The 18,888-nt window shown below is 39.8% G+C and overlaps 1 protein-coding gene across 1 annotated transcript in view; it reads left to right on the top strand.

Annotated features, from left to right (window-relative positions):
• Positions 1–18,888, top strand: part of LRRC1 (leucine rich repeat containing 1) — a 72,969-nt gene that overhangs the window by 28,039 nt on the left and 26,042 nt on the right. Inside the window, exons 3-4 of the mRNA XM_042803585.1 lie at positions 3,576–3,654; positions 6,846–6,935. Of these exons, the coding sequence (XP_042659519.1) occupies positions 3,576–3,654; positions 6,846–6,935 (169 nt within the window). The remainder of the gene's footprint in view (positions 1–3,575; positions 3,655–6,845; positions 6,936–18,888) is intronic.

Raw genomic sequence — 18,888 nt, 5'->3', positions numbered from 1 at the left:
GTAATCTTTACTTAGCTCAGATACTTGTTGGCTTTTACAGATAATACCCAAGACTTGTAATAGAAAAATCTTATCAAAATAGTTTTGCCGAGAAAGTGTATTTTCTGTTTTTCATAGTACATCATACAGAAGTAGAAGAGAAATTATTTGCAGTATTGCAATGAAACTACACGTTGATGGAGGAAATCAGTAGCAGAATTAGTTTCAGAAACCCTACCATTGAAGATTTAAGCTTATCTTCTGCTTTATACGTTGCATTTTTATGTGTGTGTATATATATATTTATTTTTTTCTCAAACAAATTAAGATAGTTAATTCTCCTTGAGCTTTCATTTTTGTGTGTATTTTTTTTTTTTTTTTTTTTTTTTTAATCTGGGAATGATTCATAGAGGGAAGCGTGTATCTGTGTATGAAAGGGTTGTGTGTGTACATATGTGCATATATAAAAGTTGTGGACACTGGTTTGGTTGCAAATAAACTAGTTCTTTTGGGTCATCAGAAGCTTTGAAATAGTGATGTTCCTCTTAAGATAATATGAAGACTAGATGATGGATGACATTCTTTACTTGATGCTGGTTAGCTGAGCTCAGTGTTTATGAATGCACGTAGGACCTCTGTCATCAATAATCCTGTAGTACAAATTTAGTCTTCTACGTGTGGCACTCAGTCATAGAATGGATAAAACTATCAGGTTTCCTGTCTGTAAATGCAATTTTGATACCGTTTTGATTTTATGTGTATTTTTTTGTAGCTAAAGGGAAGGTTTCCACTTCTGCATACTGTTTGTATCTCTTAGAACACTCTTTCAAAAGTAAATGCTTCTACACAAATGTTGAAAAAAAAAATGAAAAAAGAAGTAGTATTAGTTTATTTGCCATCTGTTTTGAAAGACAGAGCAATGTCCTTGCAATGTTACCAGTGCTGATACTTTCTGGAGCATTGGTGACAAGTAAATGCTTTTAAGTATTTCGAGTGTTAGAGGAATTTATCAGTTCAAGGTCATAATTTAATCAGGCAATCTTAATGAAACTTCTGTTGTTCATTTTAGTTACTTAAATGCACCATTCAGACCTGTTTGTCCCTACTATATGAAAGGAATAAAGTGTGAGGTTTTGGCTCCTGAAGCGAGGTCAGCAGAGATGCTTGTGAATGTGACACTTTGTAATAGGCTGGTTGTTCAGGTCTCTCCCTTTCAAATTTGGGAGCCCTGTGGCTCCTGTGGTAGTTTCATGGCTATTTCTGAGGTTCTTCATGGAGGATCACCTGGTTGACTGCGCCACTGGCACATGTGCTGGCCTTAGGCTTGAGATGAAACCCATGAAGAGGTTTGAAGAGCCTGACCATGAGGCTTGGTTGCTCTCCAGCCTGACCCCCCCCCACCCCTGCACAGGGTCCCACATTGGGTGCCCACACCTCTCTGGTCTTTGGACCCAGGTGCAGTCCCGCCGGGTGGTCTGGTCCTTCTGTGTGGCAAGCTGCCGCAGGGGAGAGAGCTCTCTTAATCTTGATTTGGGGACTCGGTGTGACCTGTCCCTTCTAAGCTTCAAGGCCTCACCTAATGTTTCACTCTGAGTTGATCTCATTGATGTTGGATTTCTAGGAAGGATCAACTGTTTCCCCTCAAATACTAAAGCTGTTATGAAGGAGTGGGTGGGTAAGAACATATAAAACATCTCAGATGGGACTTAGCCCCTGAAGTCACCTATTCCATTTTATGGGACAGCTCCTGCTGTGGATGGGCCTTAGGGTTTGTGTAGATTTAAAAGTCATTTATTCTCCTTCACCAAGTGAGGGGACTATTTGTGCTGTGGTGCACTCTGCTCCATGCAGACCTCACCCTAGTTGGCTTGCTTTGGTGCAGCTTGGTTGATTGATATGTCTTACAGTGGGTACTCACCTCTCTTATTAATTATTTTGATATTCAGAAAATGTATTCACTGTTACTGTATATGTAGCGTATTTCTGGGGTTAGCAATTAGACCAGTCCAGAGCTACTCATAACTGTTAGGAACTGGTTCTCCATCTGCCCAAGCTGTTTTCAAAACTGTGCCTGGTGAGTGTACTGGAAGTGCTGGGGTGCATGAGGCAAGAGCGATTTGCTTCCATTCTAAGAGAAAGCATTTCTTGGGATGGAGTGAAACCCATTTGGGGGTGTACATCTCCCTCCTTCCCTACAGCCCTTCCCACTCGCGTGGGAAATGGAAGAAGGTTCCCAGAAGATGCTCTTATACCGCCTTTTTGTTGATGGTTCACAACTGGTGACCTGTGGGTTTGGAAGATGTTCTTGATGGCTCTGGGTTGAGTTCTGAGCTGGAAATCATTCAAAGTAGATGCATTTGCTCAGATTACCTGGTAAGAGGTGAACCTGATGAGCAGGTACTCTATTCTCTCCTCTCTCCTTCGTACCACTTTTGGGGAGAAGAGCTGAATGAAATACATAGGTAGTCAATTCTGGGTTATTCAGCTAGGTAGGAATAGACCTAATTTCCAGATATTTTTCAACATATTTATGTCACTGATGGCTGCTGAGGTCAGTGGTACCACTTGCACGAGGAAAATCTCTGAAGACATTTCCCAAAGTATTCTTTGTGATGAGAACATCAGAAAGAAGAGGTGGAGTAGATGTAATCTTCTGTAGAAAAAATGGAAATAGGAGAAAACTTAGAAACAGAAGTCTAATTTTTACCTTAAGATTTGTCTCTTTTTTTTCTTTTTGAATTCTTTTCAAAATGAATCCTAAAACTTGAAGCTGTTAAACAAGGAAACCAAGCATATTTGTTTCATTTTTGCTGGATCTCAATGGCAGTAAACAAGGACTTAGACAGAGGACCCACAGCCTATTTGTGGAAATACAGCTTGATGTAAGAGGCCCAGAAGACAGTTTCCTAATTTTATAATTTTAATAGCATGCCTAACTTCAGTAAGTAAATGTGTTATGTTGAAGATACTTGAAAAAAAATACCTGTTTTCACATACAAATATCTCTGATTACTTTCTGTCATTCTGGAATAGTGTACTAGCACTTATTTAGGACCAAGCAGTTTGAATATTATTTTCAAATTACCTGGCTTTAGTGTGAGGGAGGCTGGTTCTGCTCCCATGAGTGTATGCTACAAGTGGAGAGACTTGCACAATTCTCTTCTTCCTTCCCTTGTTCTCCCTCCCCATGTACTTTCTGCCAGCACAGATTGTGAGCATGTATTGATCAAATTACAAGAGGTTCAGGTTTTAATTATTTCTTTAGGAAAGTCCTAGCACATAGAGTCTGTTTTTTTTTTTTTTTTTTTGAATGGGCAAAGACTGATAATGGTCAGTTCAAGGACAGGTGAGTAGTCTAGGATCAGGAAGACAAGTGTGGAGCAGGAGGGGGAAATGGGATGTGTAAAAGCACAAAATGGCTCTGCCACGATAGCTGTGTACTTGGACATGGAGTAGTTTTGCATGTTGGAATGTCTTGAAAGATACCAAGATAACTCCTTGCAGTACAAGTTACTGAATGTAATGAGGCAGTAATTTCAGTGTAGATGCAGTACAGTTGCTGACAATTTTTTTTTTCCTTTTTTTTTCTTCTGCAGATATTCCTGAAATACCAGAAAGCATCTCATTCTGCAGAGCACTACAGGTAGCAGATTTCAGTGGGAATCCACTGACTAGGTAACTTCCACCTTCTTAGTACTTGCCATACCAGAATTACAATCTTGCTGTAACAATTACAATTTTAAATAAGCCCTTAAAAATTGTGATACAGAATCTCTGTGAAATCTTGCCAACAGTGTCTGTCTCTGGCAGGGACTGCAGCAAAAATTCAGATTTAAAAAGTGATGTGCATCTTTCCTGGGAGGGGATGAAATTTGTTAGCCAACCAGGAAAAATGTAAATCTGGTTGTCTCTTAAGTAATTTTTATTCCTCATCTTAAATGCATAGGAAAACCATGCTCATACTTGGGAGAGATAACGCAGCAGTTAGCACGAATGCATTGGCACAAACACAAGTGCCTGACGATCTGGAATAGGCTTTAGATCAGCTGCTGCAGATAATGGCTTTTACTAATGATTAAAGCTTGGACTAGCACTTCATCACCCTCCCATCAATTGGGACACAGTGACACGCAGTAGCATGTGGCAAAAATGCACTGCATATGTCGGTGGCTGCTACGGCTGCTGCTGGTCTGCATTCTGATGAGCTGGAGTTTGGGGATTACGCAGGTTTTTAGTATAGAAGAAGAGTTTTGTTTCCCTTTCTCTGTTCCATTTGCTGAAGAATTTGAAATTTATCTAGTGAAATGAGGCTAGGAGGAAGAGGTGATCTGCTAGTTAAAGATTTTGAATACTATTTGGAGAACTGTTTCTTAACCCAGCCCTGCCACAGAGCTCCTTTGTGATGCAGAGCAAGTCACATAAGCCAGAGTATTCACAGTGGGTACTCACCAACAGGCTTTGCTTTGCACTGAGATGGTCTAGGAATACTTACAGGATTAGCTGCTGGCTGGGGTGCAGGAGTACTAACAAACAGGAGAGTGTCTGTAATAATCTTCAGCCGCTGCTGTGGTTTTGTGAGGCGGCTTCTCCCACGTGTGCAGCTGAGGTTCTTCAGAAGTGCACTCTGAATATTGCCCATAGTGCGTCCTAAATTCTCTGGAAAGTCACATCTCTGAGCATTAAAGGGACACTTGTGATCTCAATCCCTGTGCCTCTGTAGCCCATTTATATAGTGAGGATAATAATACCACAAAAATCCCGTAAAGCAAACGGAGGCTGAACTGGTGTTTAGATGCGGAAGTGGTGAGGGTCACCGAACAGCTTTTTCCCAGGCATCAGTGTGCAGTAGATAAAGCTCAGAGCTTTATCTCATGGTACTGAAATCAAAATTGCCTGTAGTAATGTGCTAGTTATCCTTTTCCATTTTGTGTCCTGAATAAGGCCTGGGGCCCAAGTAGTGTCTTTCCTTAAACAGTAGATGTAATGCACAGCTACAGCTGAGCAGAATTAACAAAAGAGTTGAAAGGTTTTTTAATGGGGTTGGAGTAGATCTCATAACTCTTTGTTGACAATTTAAGGGAATTTTAAAAATTCTTGATAAAGTGACTACAAAGTATATGTGTGTCCTGGAAAACATCACTCCAAGCAGTTTACTGAGTTAGAAAACACAGACACCAGATGCTGTTTACACACAGTTGACAGGTATTTTCTGTGATGAGATCCAGAATTTCAGTTTCACCTATATAACAGCATGTAGGTTTTGGCACTAATTTCCCCAAGCAGAGTGAGAAAGTCTGGTAGTGATTTCCTTTTCTGTGTGATATCCTGGAACTTTTTTTTAGCCATTTATTCTTGTCCTTATTTCCTCCAAGCTTAAAAGCCAGTCAGAGATCTTCCTAATCAATGTCCTTCCGCTAATACAGTATGTTACCTTATGGGAAAACTTAATCATTGATGAAACTGCAGCATTAAAAGTGGCTGGCAGACCATCTTTCCATCTGTTTTCAGATTATTTCAGGTTTATATTAATAAAAACCAGGCATATTGTAGAATAGAGTTCCAGTCTAGTCTATGCTATAAATAGCATAGAATAGAAATGTTTCAATTGTAAGGGACCTACAACAATCATCTAGTCCAACTACCTGTCCACTTCAGGGCTGACCAACAGATAATCAGACCATTTAATTCCAGTCTTACACCTGTTAGAGCATAAACGGTAATGAATAGTTACAGTGGGGCTCACATTTTGGAGATACTGAGCATGCTCTGTTAATGAGGTCCAAAAAATGCCAAACAGTGCAGTATGGAGTTGAGCGCGTGAAAAGCCATCCCTACTGCTCCCTCCACCCCTGCCATTTGTCTTATTCCCTTTCCCCATCATACACAGTTGTAGGTGTGCATCTCCTTTGGCTAGCTATCTGCAGGTCATACCATGTGCCTTGAGCTTGGTGATGGGTAGAGCAGGAACCAAACCAAATGCTCCAGCTTGAGCTTAAGTTGCGTACTCTGGGGGTTGAGCAGGAGTTGGATGGCTGGACCCAGGGCTTCTCCTCCTCTCCCTCATTGCCCCTTTTTACCCCAGCCTGTCTCCTATGCAACTGCAAACTGAGCTGCTTGGTGCAGCTTGGCTGCCAGCGAGATGTGAGTGGTAAAGGAATCTGTTCATGTGAGGGAGGGGGAAGCCGAGACTTGCAGAAGACTGACTGGGTGATGGACCTAAAGGTTTTGGGAACTTCGGGAGCGTTTCGCATATGGCTTAATTTTATAGTGTAAGAAGGGAAGGATTACATGCTGTTGTGTTGTGAACCAGTAAATGTGAAATGCTGTAACAGCAGAACATTGTCTTTATAGTGAACAGACTGTTTCTTCAAAAAGGAGCATCTGAAGAGCAGCCTAACAGCTAATATGAAATGGCCATGCTGTAAGCATGTATGTAACTGAAGCCTGAATAAAAATAATTTGTTTAATTATTTTACCATATGAGTGATACAGGAAAATAATAGTAAAAAAAACTTTTTTTAATATGTTTGATTTTTAAAAATTTGTAAAAATGCTTAAAACGTTTTCAAGCCCTGAAGCTTTTTAAAGTTGCAAATTGGGGACAGGGAAGAGGGGTCTAGGAGACAGGGATATTACCTGTTCTTTAACAGAGAAGAAAATTTGAAGTCTCTAAGTCATGGGTTTTTTTGCTTACTATGATCCTTAGAATTTTCTGAATGTCATGCTGGAGTCTGGGCATGCCTCCCTCTGTGTGTATTTGCTAAACAGACTCTTGTTTTCCACTACATGTTCTATTTTCCTGTATGTATTACATTAATGTGAGTACTTCTGCTGGAAGTCCTTGATTTAAATTAATATCTCCATAGGTTGCCCGAGAGCTTTCCTGAATTACAGAATCTAACATGTCTTTCGGTAAATGATATCTCTCTACAAGCACTACCTGAAAACATTGGGAAGTAAGTTTTTTATACTTTATTACTATCTTAATTTATTTTCTTTTTATCGTTGCACCTAGTGAATAAATTATTTGCATAATTGTATGTAGTAAACCTATAAACTTATTTAGAGGTCTGCACTTACTTTTTATATTCTTTCCAGTCTGAGTGATCTGTTTAAGAAAAACCCCTTTGCATTTTCACTTGACATTAGCAGGCTAATGCAGAATCTGAATCACGTGTGTGTATGTTTCGCCTGTTCTCTGGGATTTGGATTAACTTGGAATTTTAGGTGCAAAATTACGTAAGTGTTTTGTGATGCAGATCTGACCTTTTGCTTTCCTTCTTTGTAGTAGACCATTGATCTATTATTGTGAACATTGCAGATGGCTTGCAGCTTAGCTCAAAACTGGACAATTGTTGGCACAAGAATAGATGGGTAGAAGCTGGCTGTGATCAGGATGGAAATTAGAAGGTTCCTAACTATAGCAGCAGTCTGGTTCTGAAAAAAACTCCAGTGGGAGCTGTGGAGATTAAAACTGATGGAACAGTACGTAGGATGAAATTTGATAAACTTTTAAGGTGTATTTGTTAGTTCTGGAAGTAGAGCAGGGTTCCAAAGTGGAGACGTGGAAAACAGTGAACATTGTTTATCTGTCTCATTTTGACTGAAATGAACGTCTACACTTGCAGAAGGGAAATCTCTCTCCTCTTAGTGGAGAAAATGGTATCTCTTCCAATTTGAAGGAGAAGAGGTAATTCCATGTGTCCTCACTTGAATATCTGAAAATGGCTGTGCTGGTTCAGAGCAAGGGCTCATCTAGCCTAGCTGTCTTCTACAGTTGCCATAAGTAGATGCTTAGTGAGGATTAAGAAAGGCATGTGTTTGATTTCTGCTCTTTCCATCCCCTGAATGGTTCAGAGGATTTCCTGAGCTTTGGATTTTGGTCTGTCTAATTGGTAGCCCATAATGAATCTCTCTTCCGTGTGCTTGTCCAGTTTCTCCTTGAGTTTCTGTAGACATTTTTAGTATTCTCTCCTGGCAAATGGCTGCACAGGTCTATTACCCATTGTACTGATTTTTTGTTGGGTTTTTGTGAGCCTGGCTCTACGTACCTTGCCAATGAGCCCTGGTGCTGGAAGAGACAGTGAGCTCCTGATCTGCCATTGATGCTTTTGTGGTTTTCTACCATATACCTGGGTGCTTTTTTCCAGGCTGGAGAGTCTAACTTGCTATTACAGCTTCAAGAATAGTCTTCACAGAACTGAAGAATTCTGTGCTTTAACTCAGAAAAGTTATAGTTTGCTGGGAAACATAATTTTAGAAAATTTGTAATTTCTTGCAGCACTTGATATCTTTTTTTTTTTTTTTTAACCTTTCCTTCCCTTCCCCTCCCCCCCCCCCCCCCCTTTTTTTTTTTTTTCTTAAAAATCTGTACCTGCCTTTATGGTTACCTTACCTGTATTGATGTTCTAAGTTGCTGTGTACTGAACCACTTCTGTCTTTCTTCAGGAAGCTATAGTAACTCAGATGGTGATTCATGAATATCGGTAGAGGCCTATTAATCTTGTCCATCCTTTCATAAAGTGGAATGTTTCTAACATGGATTCTGTGGGGAGTCAGCATGGTCCCTAACAGTAAAACCCAACTGTTTCTAAACAGAGCAGTCCTCCAGAAGGGATCTTATTATTAAGAGCTCCTGCAATGTAGTCAAGTTCAGACCGGCATTGCTTTAGCCACTTCCCATGGGTATGAAAGCTGTCAGCTGGCACCACTCCATCAGCAACAGAAGTGGAAAATGTCTTTTGAAACCTTCCACAAGCACTAACAGGTACAGCTAACATGTGCCCAGTGACTATGGCAAAGTCTTACCTAAAAATTGTATGGGACAGGACTTTCGTGACATTCTTCCTTTTCTGTAAAAGTTCACAAAACTTCTAATGCAGCTTTTCGCAGCACTGGCAGCTAACAACAGGCTTGTTCAGACTTTGTGGTTACTGAAAAGCAAGGCCAAAAATTTGGGATCCTGCCTGATTCTGCAAATGAGTACAAGGAACATGACAAGCAGAAACGATTCCCAAAGCATGAGGTGAGCTGCTGATTTGCAGACAGTAGCAAGAGGAAGGTTGCTGGCTTCCCTGAGAGGTCACTGGTTGCGGTGGCTCTGGCTTCTTGCTTGTCCTGCCTGTCATTTGTTAGTGTGAGTGGTGATAGCCTCTGTTTTGGAGCAAATGATTAGAAACAACTTTGGTCAAAATGGGGATACCAGACTTTTGTAGAGATGTCAGTATGTGGAGCTGTGCAAGAGTAAGTGTAAAAATTTGCCTCTTATTGATCCAAAGCAGTCCAGGGAAATGCGGTGATATGATTTCAGCCCTACGTGAGCTGTTGCAGAACAGAGCAGTGTAACCTGTCCTCCTTTACAGTCTGTGTCCGATTCCTGATACTGAAACTAAAAACCAGGGGTCCTCACTTGCTTCGGGAAGAGCCATATGCTTGTCCTGGTGGTCTTGGTGAGTTCTGGCCGCTAGAGTATGTGTGAACTTAGGGAAACGCATCTTAAATTCTTACGGTCTTACACTCTTGTCTGGGAAACTGCCCAATACAGACAGTGAAATCTCTAATTCATCTTCATGTACTACAGTGATTGATATATACTTAATGTCACTTTTTTTTTTTTTTTTTTAAGCTACTCACATAAAATCTTGTGTCACTGCAAATTTGCCCTACTGTCTTAAATGGGGAAAGCAACAAAAGTAATGGCAAATATTTTTCAAACAGCAATACTCTGAAGGTTAGTGAGGAAGTTCTTCCTAATGTGAGGTAATAGACTTGAATTGCCTTGTGGTGAACCATTAGTGGAAGTGTGTCTTCCTCATGAATTCGGACATCCAGTCTTTTTCACATGATCTGATGTATAAGATGGATGCCAATGTTCAGCTTCACTGTCCCAGTATCTGAACTTGTTCAAGCTATTGATACGTAGAATTGTTGTTAATATTTCTACTATGCTGTTAAGAATTCTTCTGCATAGACCTTTTGTATTTTTCTTTTCTTTTGTGTTTCCAAAAGGTGAATTTTAAGGGTCCCAACTGGACATTGAAGAATAGGCCAGGCCTCTCTTGAACCTCTTGACTTTTCTCTTGCTTGTGCATAGTCATGGTCATTGTATGCCAACTGTTTTTCTGCGTGACCACTTCAATCTGTTTCTCCAGGGCTGGTATAAGTGCTGAAAGTTTTCCCTTGTTAGATGAAGCATTCCTCTAAGCCCATTTATTGTTTTAGGGCGTACTGGAAAGATGTGTGGCACACTGCTTTAGGACTTGATAACAGACTACATGTCTTAATATTACCAGTGCTATTTTTTGTGTTTCTCTGTGCTTTGTGTTCTCTTAACTCATGATGTAGTTGCTATCTGGAGTAAAACAGTGAATGCTAATGTATGTGAGATATTTTAACTAATAATTAGGTGGGTGCAGCTTGGAGCAGGAGTTGTCCTGCTGGCTAGTTGAACCTTTTGGAGAAACAAGTTACACAATTTAAGCTGTGAGTGGGAGTGTCTTTTACAGCATTTCTCAGTCTAATGAGACCAAGTGTAATTTCCTTGCCTATTCTGCAGGACCATGTGTGTCTGTAGAGCTGCCCAACAAGCAAGCACAACCTGTTCCTCCCACTGTGGGTAGCATTTAGGAATTTCCACTTGCTTCTAGGATTTTTCTTCAATACTTCCTTATTTGTGTAACGCCTAAAACACAGGGCATGACTTTTTCCTGAAATTAAAAAGTCAGAATATTTGTATGTAAAGCTATTTGGGTAAATCAGAGTGCCTTCCTACGGCATACTTCACAGCAGTATGAATAATCTAATGTCTGTCTGTCGCCAGCACCTTCTCTGTCCGTATGTGTTCATTCTGTACCGTTGGCTTCAGGATTAGTTCCCCACCACCACCAACCCACTGTGATGTTGGCTTTTTACCAGCAAAGATTTGGGAATTTACAGATCCATACAGTCCTCTCATCTCTTAATGTCTAGAAAGAGAAGAGAGATTGTGTCAGTTTTGTATGTTTATTTATTTGTGGTTCTTAGACTTGAATGAAGTCCAGGTACCTTTGGAAAGCCTTTTATGTGTGTGTCTGGTGTTTAATCTAGCATCGGACTCTCAGATGGGTGCTTCACAAGGAATCAGCCCTAGCCAAAAAAACAGTCCTTTCATCATGAAATGCGTATTTGAAAAAGACAGTTATCTGTTAAACTGTGGGGACAGCAAAATCAGCAAGTTTCTTAATGTTTGAAGCAAAGTGCAGAGCTTCACTACTGTGCTTTAAATTAGGATTTAAGGCCTGCTGCCCATCAGCACACCAGATATTTAACTTGTATCCAGTTTTTATCTTTCACCATTTTTTCAGCAGTCTCGTCTGTGCCTGGAAGAGATAAAATTACCTCTGGTGGTTTATTGTTGTTTTTTTGTGTTTGTTTTTTTTTTTTTTTTTTTTTTTTTTCCAGTGCTAAGAGTTAAAGTATGAGATTATTACTGACTGGCAGGTAGAGTGTTTTGGAAGTTCCCTGCCTGAACTCTAGCATGGCAAATAAAAAGCTTTCCTCTGCCATACACAGGCTTCTTTATTCCCCCCCCCCCACCCCTAAAATGTACAGTTGGTCTCCTACTTGGACATGGTCTCCAAATCCTGAGGATTCAACAGAAGATCATAGTAATATCATGATTTGTGGTATCCACATCATTCACAGCCTCCCTCCCTCCCCCTCCCCCTTTTTTTTTCAGAGAACTTCACAGTCTGTGATGCAAGAAAGTAGAATAGTTTTATTTTAGCTTTAGAAACTTTTGATGTGGGAAGGGGTGAATTTCTTTAGATGGGTAGGATATTCTTCTGATGCCAGTGACTGATGAGTCTGGTTTACCCCCAAGCTGCAAGCAGGCTGAATGGATCTGTGGACCTTACTACTGAAAGGGAATTACCAGGTAAGCAGAGAAATTTTCCTCTTAACGTCTGCAGTTAGCAGGTAGAATGCTGAAATAGGCATTTCATTATGACTGAACATAACGAAAAGAAGAGAGCAAACATTACTGGACTTAGGAGCATTGTTTTATTGAAAAGCATGCCTATAACAAATCCTTCCAGAGTCATGGAACCACAAATATCCAGAGATTTTGCGTTAGAGAAACAGTCACTGAGCATGTTTTTTTTATATATGCATGTATTTAATTCAAGAGGTTTTGAAGTTTTCAGTAACTTCTGAACTCAGAATCTTTAATGTTGATCTGGAAAGGAGTAGCTGGAGAATAAAAGGCCTTCAGAGGCAAGGATGTTGCACTCAATGCAGGTGAAGCCGATCGGAATGGCATGCTTATTCTGATAGTGGATTCCTGGGCCAGTCCTTGGCTGTGTTTTTCTTAGTGTATGCTAGGATGCCCCAAGTGTACACATCTGGTAGCATCACACAGAATAGAGAATGCTCTTAAAATTGTGTGGAACAAGACAATGTAATTCTGTTTTAAGGTTTAGCATAATAATTTCTGATTAAAATATTGTTTTACATGATACAGCAGAAGCGATGGGGAGGCTTATCTTGCAAATACATAGAAGGAGGACTGTTTGTAGGTGGTCTGGCTAGGCTGATATAAATAGTGTTAAAAGCTCTCACTCTGGCTTATCTGAATTTAGCATATTTACAGAGTTTGAGTAGGTAGAGCATTCGGTGTTAATCACAGCTGTTTGCTAAATGGCAAAAAATTAATGTTAAGGAACTCGAAAGTTTATTTCAGGAACACTGTTTAACAATGCAATAGTGAATGCAGTGCCATCTGGCCTTTAAATAAGAGATGTTGCATCTTTTATGTTACACAAGGAAGAAATATTTAACATATTTAGCAATATTTTTTTGAAATAAAGTAATTTGAATTTTTTATTTAAGTTGCTGAAGACTGACATTGCATGAGTGGAATGGAAGATATTTTGAAAATGAAGTCTTGTTGTAATAGTGAATTGGCTTAGCCTCCCCAACCTGTTTCAGTAGTCTTGATAAGCAAATTGGAGAATGTTCAGTTAAAACATTCAAAAGTGAACAGACTGAGCTGTAATTATTAATTTCTCTCTTTTTAATGGTGCCTTTTGAAGGTCACAGGGAGTTCAGTGTTCCTGTCCATTTTTTGGACCATGCTTGTTTCTGTGTGTGTGAGAGAGAGAGTAGAACTGGTCTCAGCAACTTGGAAACCAAGCTTTTGTAGAAATCTTGGCTTAATTAGCAGCTTAGACTACCTCTATTATATATTTAGGGAGTTCCTTGGTCATAAACTGTGGAACTTTCCTCTGTTTTTAAAATTTGGATGTGACTTTTACTACTGGCCATCTGTTTAGTCTTTCCTCCAGTTTAGGGCTGAATAGATACTGATTTTTTTTTTTTTATCCTGCTGTTATCACTTGTGGAAGATCTGTAGCTTCTTACAAGCCAATTAATGGCATTGACAATTCAGTTCAAGTAACTGACTATGCAAATGCTCTTCCTCTGACTTTCAGTGTCTTTGCTGTTTAGAATGACAAAATTATCAATTTTACTTTCTTTTGTGCCTATTTAAAATCAGTCTTCCAAGGAAGGAGTATTTTCTCCCATAATTTGTGTCCTCCTTTCCCAGCTTTGTAGAAAGTGGCAAGTATTAGGAATATAATCCTTACTTTCAGATTTTCTTGCTAGAATACTGTTCTACTTGTCAAACTCCAAAAATGGACTTCTAAGGAAAGCTTCATGTGCCTTTTCCCTGCACTTTGTACACCTGAACTTGAGAGGAAAGAATAGTGTTTAATGTAGATGCAAGTTACTTCAAGTTTCTTTGCCTTCAGAAAGAAGGAGGGGGAATGCCCTCAAAGATGACTTCTGGAAGAATGGTCTTTAACAATACTGGTGAGACATAGTGACGGTTTTATCAAAACTAAATCTAGTTACCTTGCTTTGCAGTTGTTTTTACAGCATCCCTTATATTCCAAGGTAGAACCAGAGGACTTCATGTGTGTGAAGATAGTTTACTTTGAAATGGATAAGCACCCTCATTTCGGAAGTTAATACTTCCTGTAATTTCTGGCTCACATAAGAATTTCTGGGATTCAGTAGATAAGAATTTGCAAAAATCACTCTCCCCTATTGCATGGTGTGGGCTCAAGGTCTCTCTCTTCATGTTCTGTTGGATTAATTTTACAAAAATTCATTAGTGCTGCTCCTTGTCATTCACACTGTATAACAGGTTTCCATAACCAAAGGGTAACCAAAGAAAGAGGCGGGAGACTGATTAAAGCTGACATTTGAAAAAAAAAAAAATTCTTTAAGATAGACTTTTTGGAGAAACAATCTTCCTGAGAAAAGGAAACTAGCTGCAATTCTGTAGTATTTGTAGGTTACCATATAAAGGATATGAATTTTAAGGTTCTTTCATGATAACTTTGTCTAATTATATGCCAGCATTAAGCAGTAGTTGGAAGCAAAGTAAGTATGTAGTGTTGAACCTTTTACAAAGGAGGTCAAAATGCATACCAGGAGCATATAGACCATGAATTACATGGTTATATGTTAACAGAACATTAAGAAGGAAGCATAATCCTTCCCTTTAAGGCTAATACTGCTTTTATTAATGGAGCTGGTTGTTCAGACACTGAGGAAGGATATGGTACCGGCAGGTATAGCAACTGCGTGTGTGTGAAATAAAGCAGATTCAGGGAGGAACTGAAGTGATGGCTAACTCTGGAAAGGGGTGCATGCTACAAAAGCCGTTAAAACCACCCAAGTTTAAGCACCTAATTTCACATAATCGTAGAATGGTTTGGGCTGGGAAGGACCTTCAAAGATCATCTAATCCAACTCTCCTTTTGTAAGCAGAGATGTCTTTCATTAGACCTGGTTGCTCAAAATTCCATCCAACCTGACCTTGAACACTTCCAGGGATTGGATGTACACAGCTTCTTTGGGCAACCTGTTCCAGTGTCTCCCCATCCTCATCATAAAAAATTTCTTCCTTATATCCAACTTAAACCTACCCTCTTTCAGTTTAAAACCATTGTCCCTTGTTCTGTCACTACAGGCCAAGGCAAAAAGTCTCTCAATTTTTCTTAGAAACCCCCTTTATCTATTGAAAGCCTGCAGTAAGGTCTTCCTAGAGCCTCCTCTTCTCCAGGCTGAACCTTTCTTCATAGGAGAGGTGCTCCAGCCCTCTTCCACCATTTTCATGGCCTTCCTCTGGACCTGCTTCAACAGGTCCATGCCTTTCAGTATTCGACTGACGTAGGAGTTGGAGTTTGGAGACTCGTCTTTTCAAGCTCTTTCTGTAGTCAGTGATACAGTCAATGAAGAGAGAGTGAGAGGAAAAGGCTTCTTTTGGGAGTGACTTGGAGCAGGAGCCTATCCCAAAGGTGTATGCTTCGCCTTTGAATACTTATGTTCTGAGTAAGTGGCATTTTGAGAGCTGGCTAGTGACTGATTAACCCTGTAATTTCCTTGGGGAAAAAAAGCTTCTAGAGGTCAGGTTCTCAGTGAATTGTCAGTCTTCAGCTGGAAGCCTCATGGGGTAGGAGTAGCTTAATAGGATCCTGTCAGATGAGTGACTAGTCACCTAACTGGCGTGTCCTGGGCAGGGTCATACATGTTACTGGTAGTTTAATTTGGGCAGTGGGGATGGGATGCTATATATTTGAACATGGCTAGTTTCATGCATTTTGTATGCTGTTGTCAGCGTACCACAGTTAACCCTCTCATCACTTGGAAGACCCTTGATAGACAGGAATACACAAAAAAGAAAATAAATTGCTAGTTTAAACTTCCTTCCCTTCCCAGACTAGTGTCATGCTGAATGTTTCAAAGTGTATGTGCTGTGTAGAGGTGCAGGGGCAGGATGTTACTGGTAATCTTTAGATGCAGGCCTAGCGAGCTGAAGTCCTTTGGAACTAGTGGAAATAGCCAGAATACAGACTTTCTATTGTATTTCTGTATGCAGCATCCTTGGGCTGTGTTCTGTAGCTATGGCTACTGCTGCATAAAAAATTCAATACCAGATTAAATTCAGAATCGATACCGTGTTTTCACCTTAGACATCCTTATTGTGTAGGACCTTCGCTTGTGCTGTATAAATATGTGGCTCATGCTAACTCTCCTGTATTTCCCTTCTCTTTGCAGTCTTATGAACGTGAGAAAAAGATCACTCTCTATCTGTTGCTGTTACCCAAACTACATTTGAGATTTTGCATTCCACTAACCAGCTGAAACTTGCTGGAAAGGGTGCAAATGGGGCCATGCATTTCTGCAGGTGTTTTAGATCTTCACCTCTTCCAACTCTACTTCGTTGTTTCTCAAAGCCTGACTTCTTGCCTTGCATGCTTGACTGCTGTGTTCTTGACATAAGGTCAAAATGTGTGAGACTTTCATTACGCAAATAAGAGAAGGCTGTTGTACAGCTTTTGTTGATTAAGCACCTTTAACTTTGATATTAGTTCTTTTATCATCTATCTTCATTTTCTCCTAGGTTTTTTTTTCACGTTTCTTTTTCTATCTTTGGGTTTTTAATTTAATCTTTACAAGAAAACAGCGTATAGCTCACTGTGCTTCCCAGTACTTTTCTCAGAAGCCTTTGCTGGTGTACCTCAAGGGCTTGAGTGCTCCCAGTCTTCTTGTAGGCTAGGTGGGGAAAAAATGGGCCAGATAATGTTGTCTGTTGTCACTCTTAAAGCTGTCTTTCTGTCCCCTTGAATAAGAGAATGATATAGCTGTCCCTGATAAAGGTAAAGCACTTAAGATAACTCCTCTCAGTTTTGTATTTTATAATTTTACAAGACAGAGTATGTTTAATGGATGTCATACACTGAAAACATTGTAATTTAATCTGACTAGGGAACCTGTCTCCATTTATTTTTTCTTTTTTTTTTTTTTTTAAAAAACTGAAATTGATGCTGTTCTACCTATCACAGTGAGTTTCTGTTGTCCACAGAGTTGCTTGCTTTTGGAAATGCTTGGTTTATAGGGCATGTTGCTTTTGATAATCTCTTTGCAATTAATCCAAAGAAAAACAGACTTGCTTTGGAAGAAGGACTTGCTTTGGTTCTGATGTTAGTGACTGGTTCCAGTCTTACCTTTATTTTGGAGGAGACTACTGCAGTTGACATGAAGGAGTATTTGGTGTGTTCCCTATGTGTATCCTTTTCTGTAGACCACAGTGGATTGAGTTTCTCTCAAATCCTGCCAGAAATGTTCAGGAAAGTCACTTCCAGCATTTATGGACTACTTTGTTACTATTAGATTAGTTTTGCTCTCAATTATTGATTTCACATTTGTTCTCCTCATTCTTCTAACTCACATGATGAATATCCGTTCCTATGGTTAGTTTAGCTACAGTGCTGAATAAGTGTATCTGGTTCATACTGAAAGTGGCATTTTTAACCATGTTGTACCTTTAAATTTTACTTGGTTCCACCCTTACACCAGAAATCATGTGGAATGGTGAGATGGAAAACTTTGTAATTATTTCAATTACTGCATCCTCTGTCTGGTTTGGCCGTTGCCTTGTGCTCAGTAATTTCACACGCATGTTCAGCGCTTGGGGTGTGTGTGGTAGCTTTTGTGGTGAGAATTATTACAATATTAATGCTTTTTACAAGTTTCTGTGAAGTTTTTTTTTTTTTTTTTTTTTTCCCCTTTAGAATATAGATGACATTTTGTTTGTACATTTTCTGTTGGCTTTTTTGGGAGTGAGGACTGTTTGTGTTGGAGAGTGGCCTGCAATGCTCTGTGGTGCATCTGTATTTCTAAATGCAGTTTGTGAACAGCCACTGGCAGAACTGTCTCCTGTATGAGTAGACTAGATTGCTATTGCCTTTGTGTTTTATGGATTGGAACAAGTAACCCCCTGTGGCAGGTTTTCTCTCCTAGGTAAAGATCAGGATTAGGGAAAGACTTGGAAATTAGTAAAGTATGGCCTCTTAGTTCCTTTCAAAAGCTTCAGAAAAACTCTTAACAGTGCATCCATAAAACTAAGGGCAGCGGAAAAAGAAGAAATGTACTTCATTTAGTACATTGTGAAAAATCTTTATTTGAGAAAAGGAAAAATTACACTTTCTGAAGAGAATGTGTTATTTATGTCCGAAAACATATTTGAAAGATAGCACTAAATGCAGGATTTTTTTGCAAATGACTGAAAATTCTGTCTCTTAAAGTACCTCAAAAGCAGAAAAATGTTAACAAATGTACAATGTGTTAAGAACCTGTTGGTAAACTTAAGGAAGAGCGATATGTCTGCTCTGTAATGTATCAGAAATTGGTTCTTCAGTATGTCAGCATGCCTTTTCCATTTTTGCCTCCTATTCTGTACTATACTGTCACGTTTTCCCATTTTAAATTGCAGCACATGGATTTGCTGGAAGCATCTTCTGTAACTAGTTGAAATTTAAAGAACGAGTCAAAAGTTTCCTCTCATTTTCTGGTCTCTTTTCAGATGGATCCACCTTAAACATAACACTTCAAACTAATAGGGCAGCTTTGCTGGTGTAAAATTCATAGACTTAGTCTGTATTACATGATAGGAAACTTTATTATACCTATTGGGGTCCTTTTACATTGGGTTTGGACTCAAGACCTTGGAAGGAGCAAAAAGGATAGATGAAAGGGGTGGAGGGCAGTGTCTTTATTCCAGGGTAGAGTTACAGTTGTGAGCATGCTGTGGGTGAGAATAGCTGTAGAATAAAGCATTTTTCCCCCAGAAAGCTGTGCCATAGAGGTGAAAACGTAATCCTGCAGGAAGCAGAGACCCCCAGAAGAAGAGAACCTAGCCTGGGACTGTGGTCAGCCACGGCCAGACCCCAAAAGGCACAGTATGGGATGGGATGCAGACAGCTGCTGGTGGGTACCCCCGAGGGCACAGCCACCCGGTGAGTCCCCACAGCGCTGCTGGCTTGGGCAGGAGAGATGCCTGCCTTGCACCTTCTCGGC

This window comes from Tyto alba, unplaced genomic scaffold, assembly GCF_018691265.1.
Source record: "Tyto alba isolate M040663 unplaced genomic scaffold, T.alba_DEE_v4.0 Super-Scaffold_40, whole genome shotgun sequence".
NCBI classification, from domain to species: Eukaryota; Metazoa; Chordata; class Aves; order Strigiformes; family Tytonidae; genus Tyto; species Tyto alba.
This window is presented reverse-complemented; position numbering and strand designations above follow the sequence as displayed.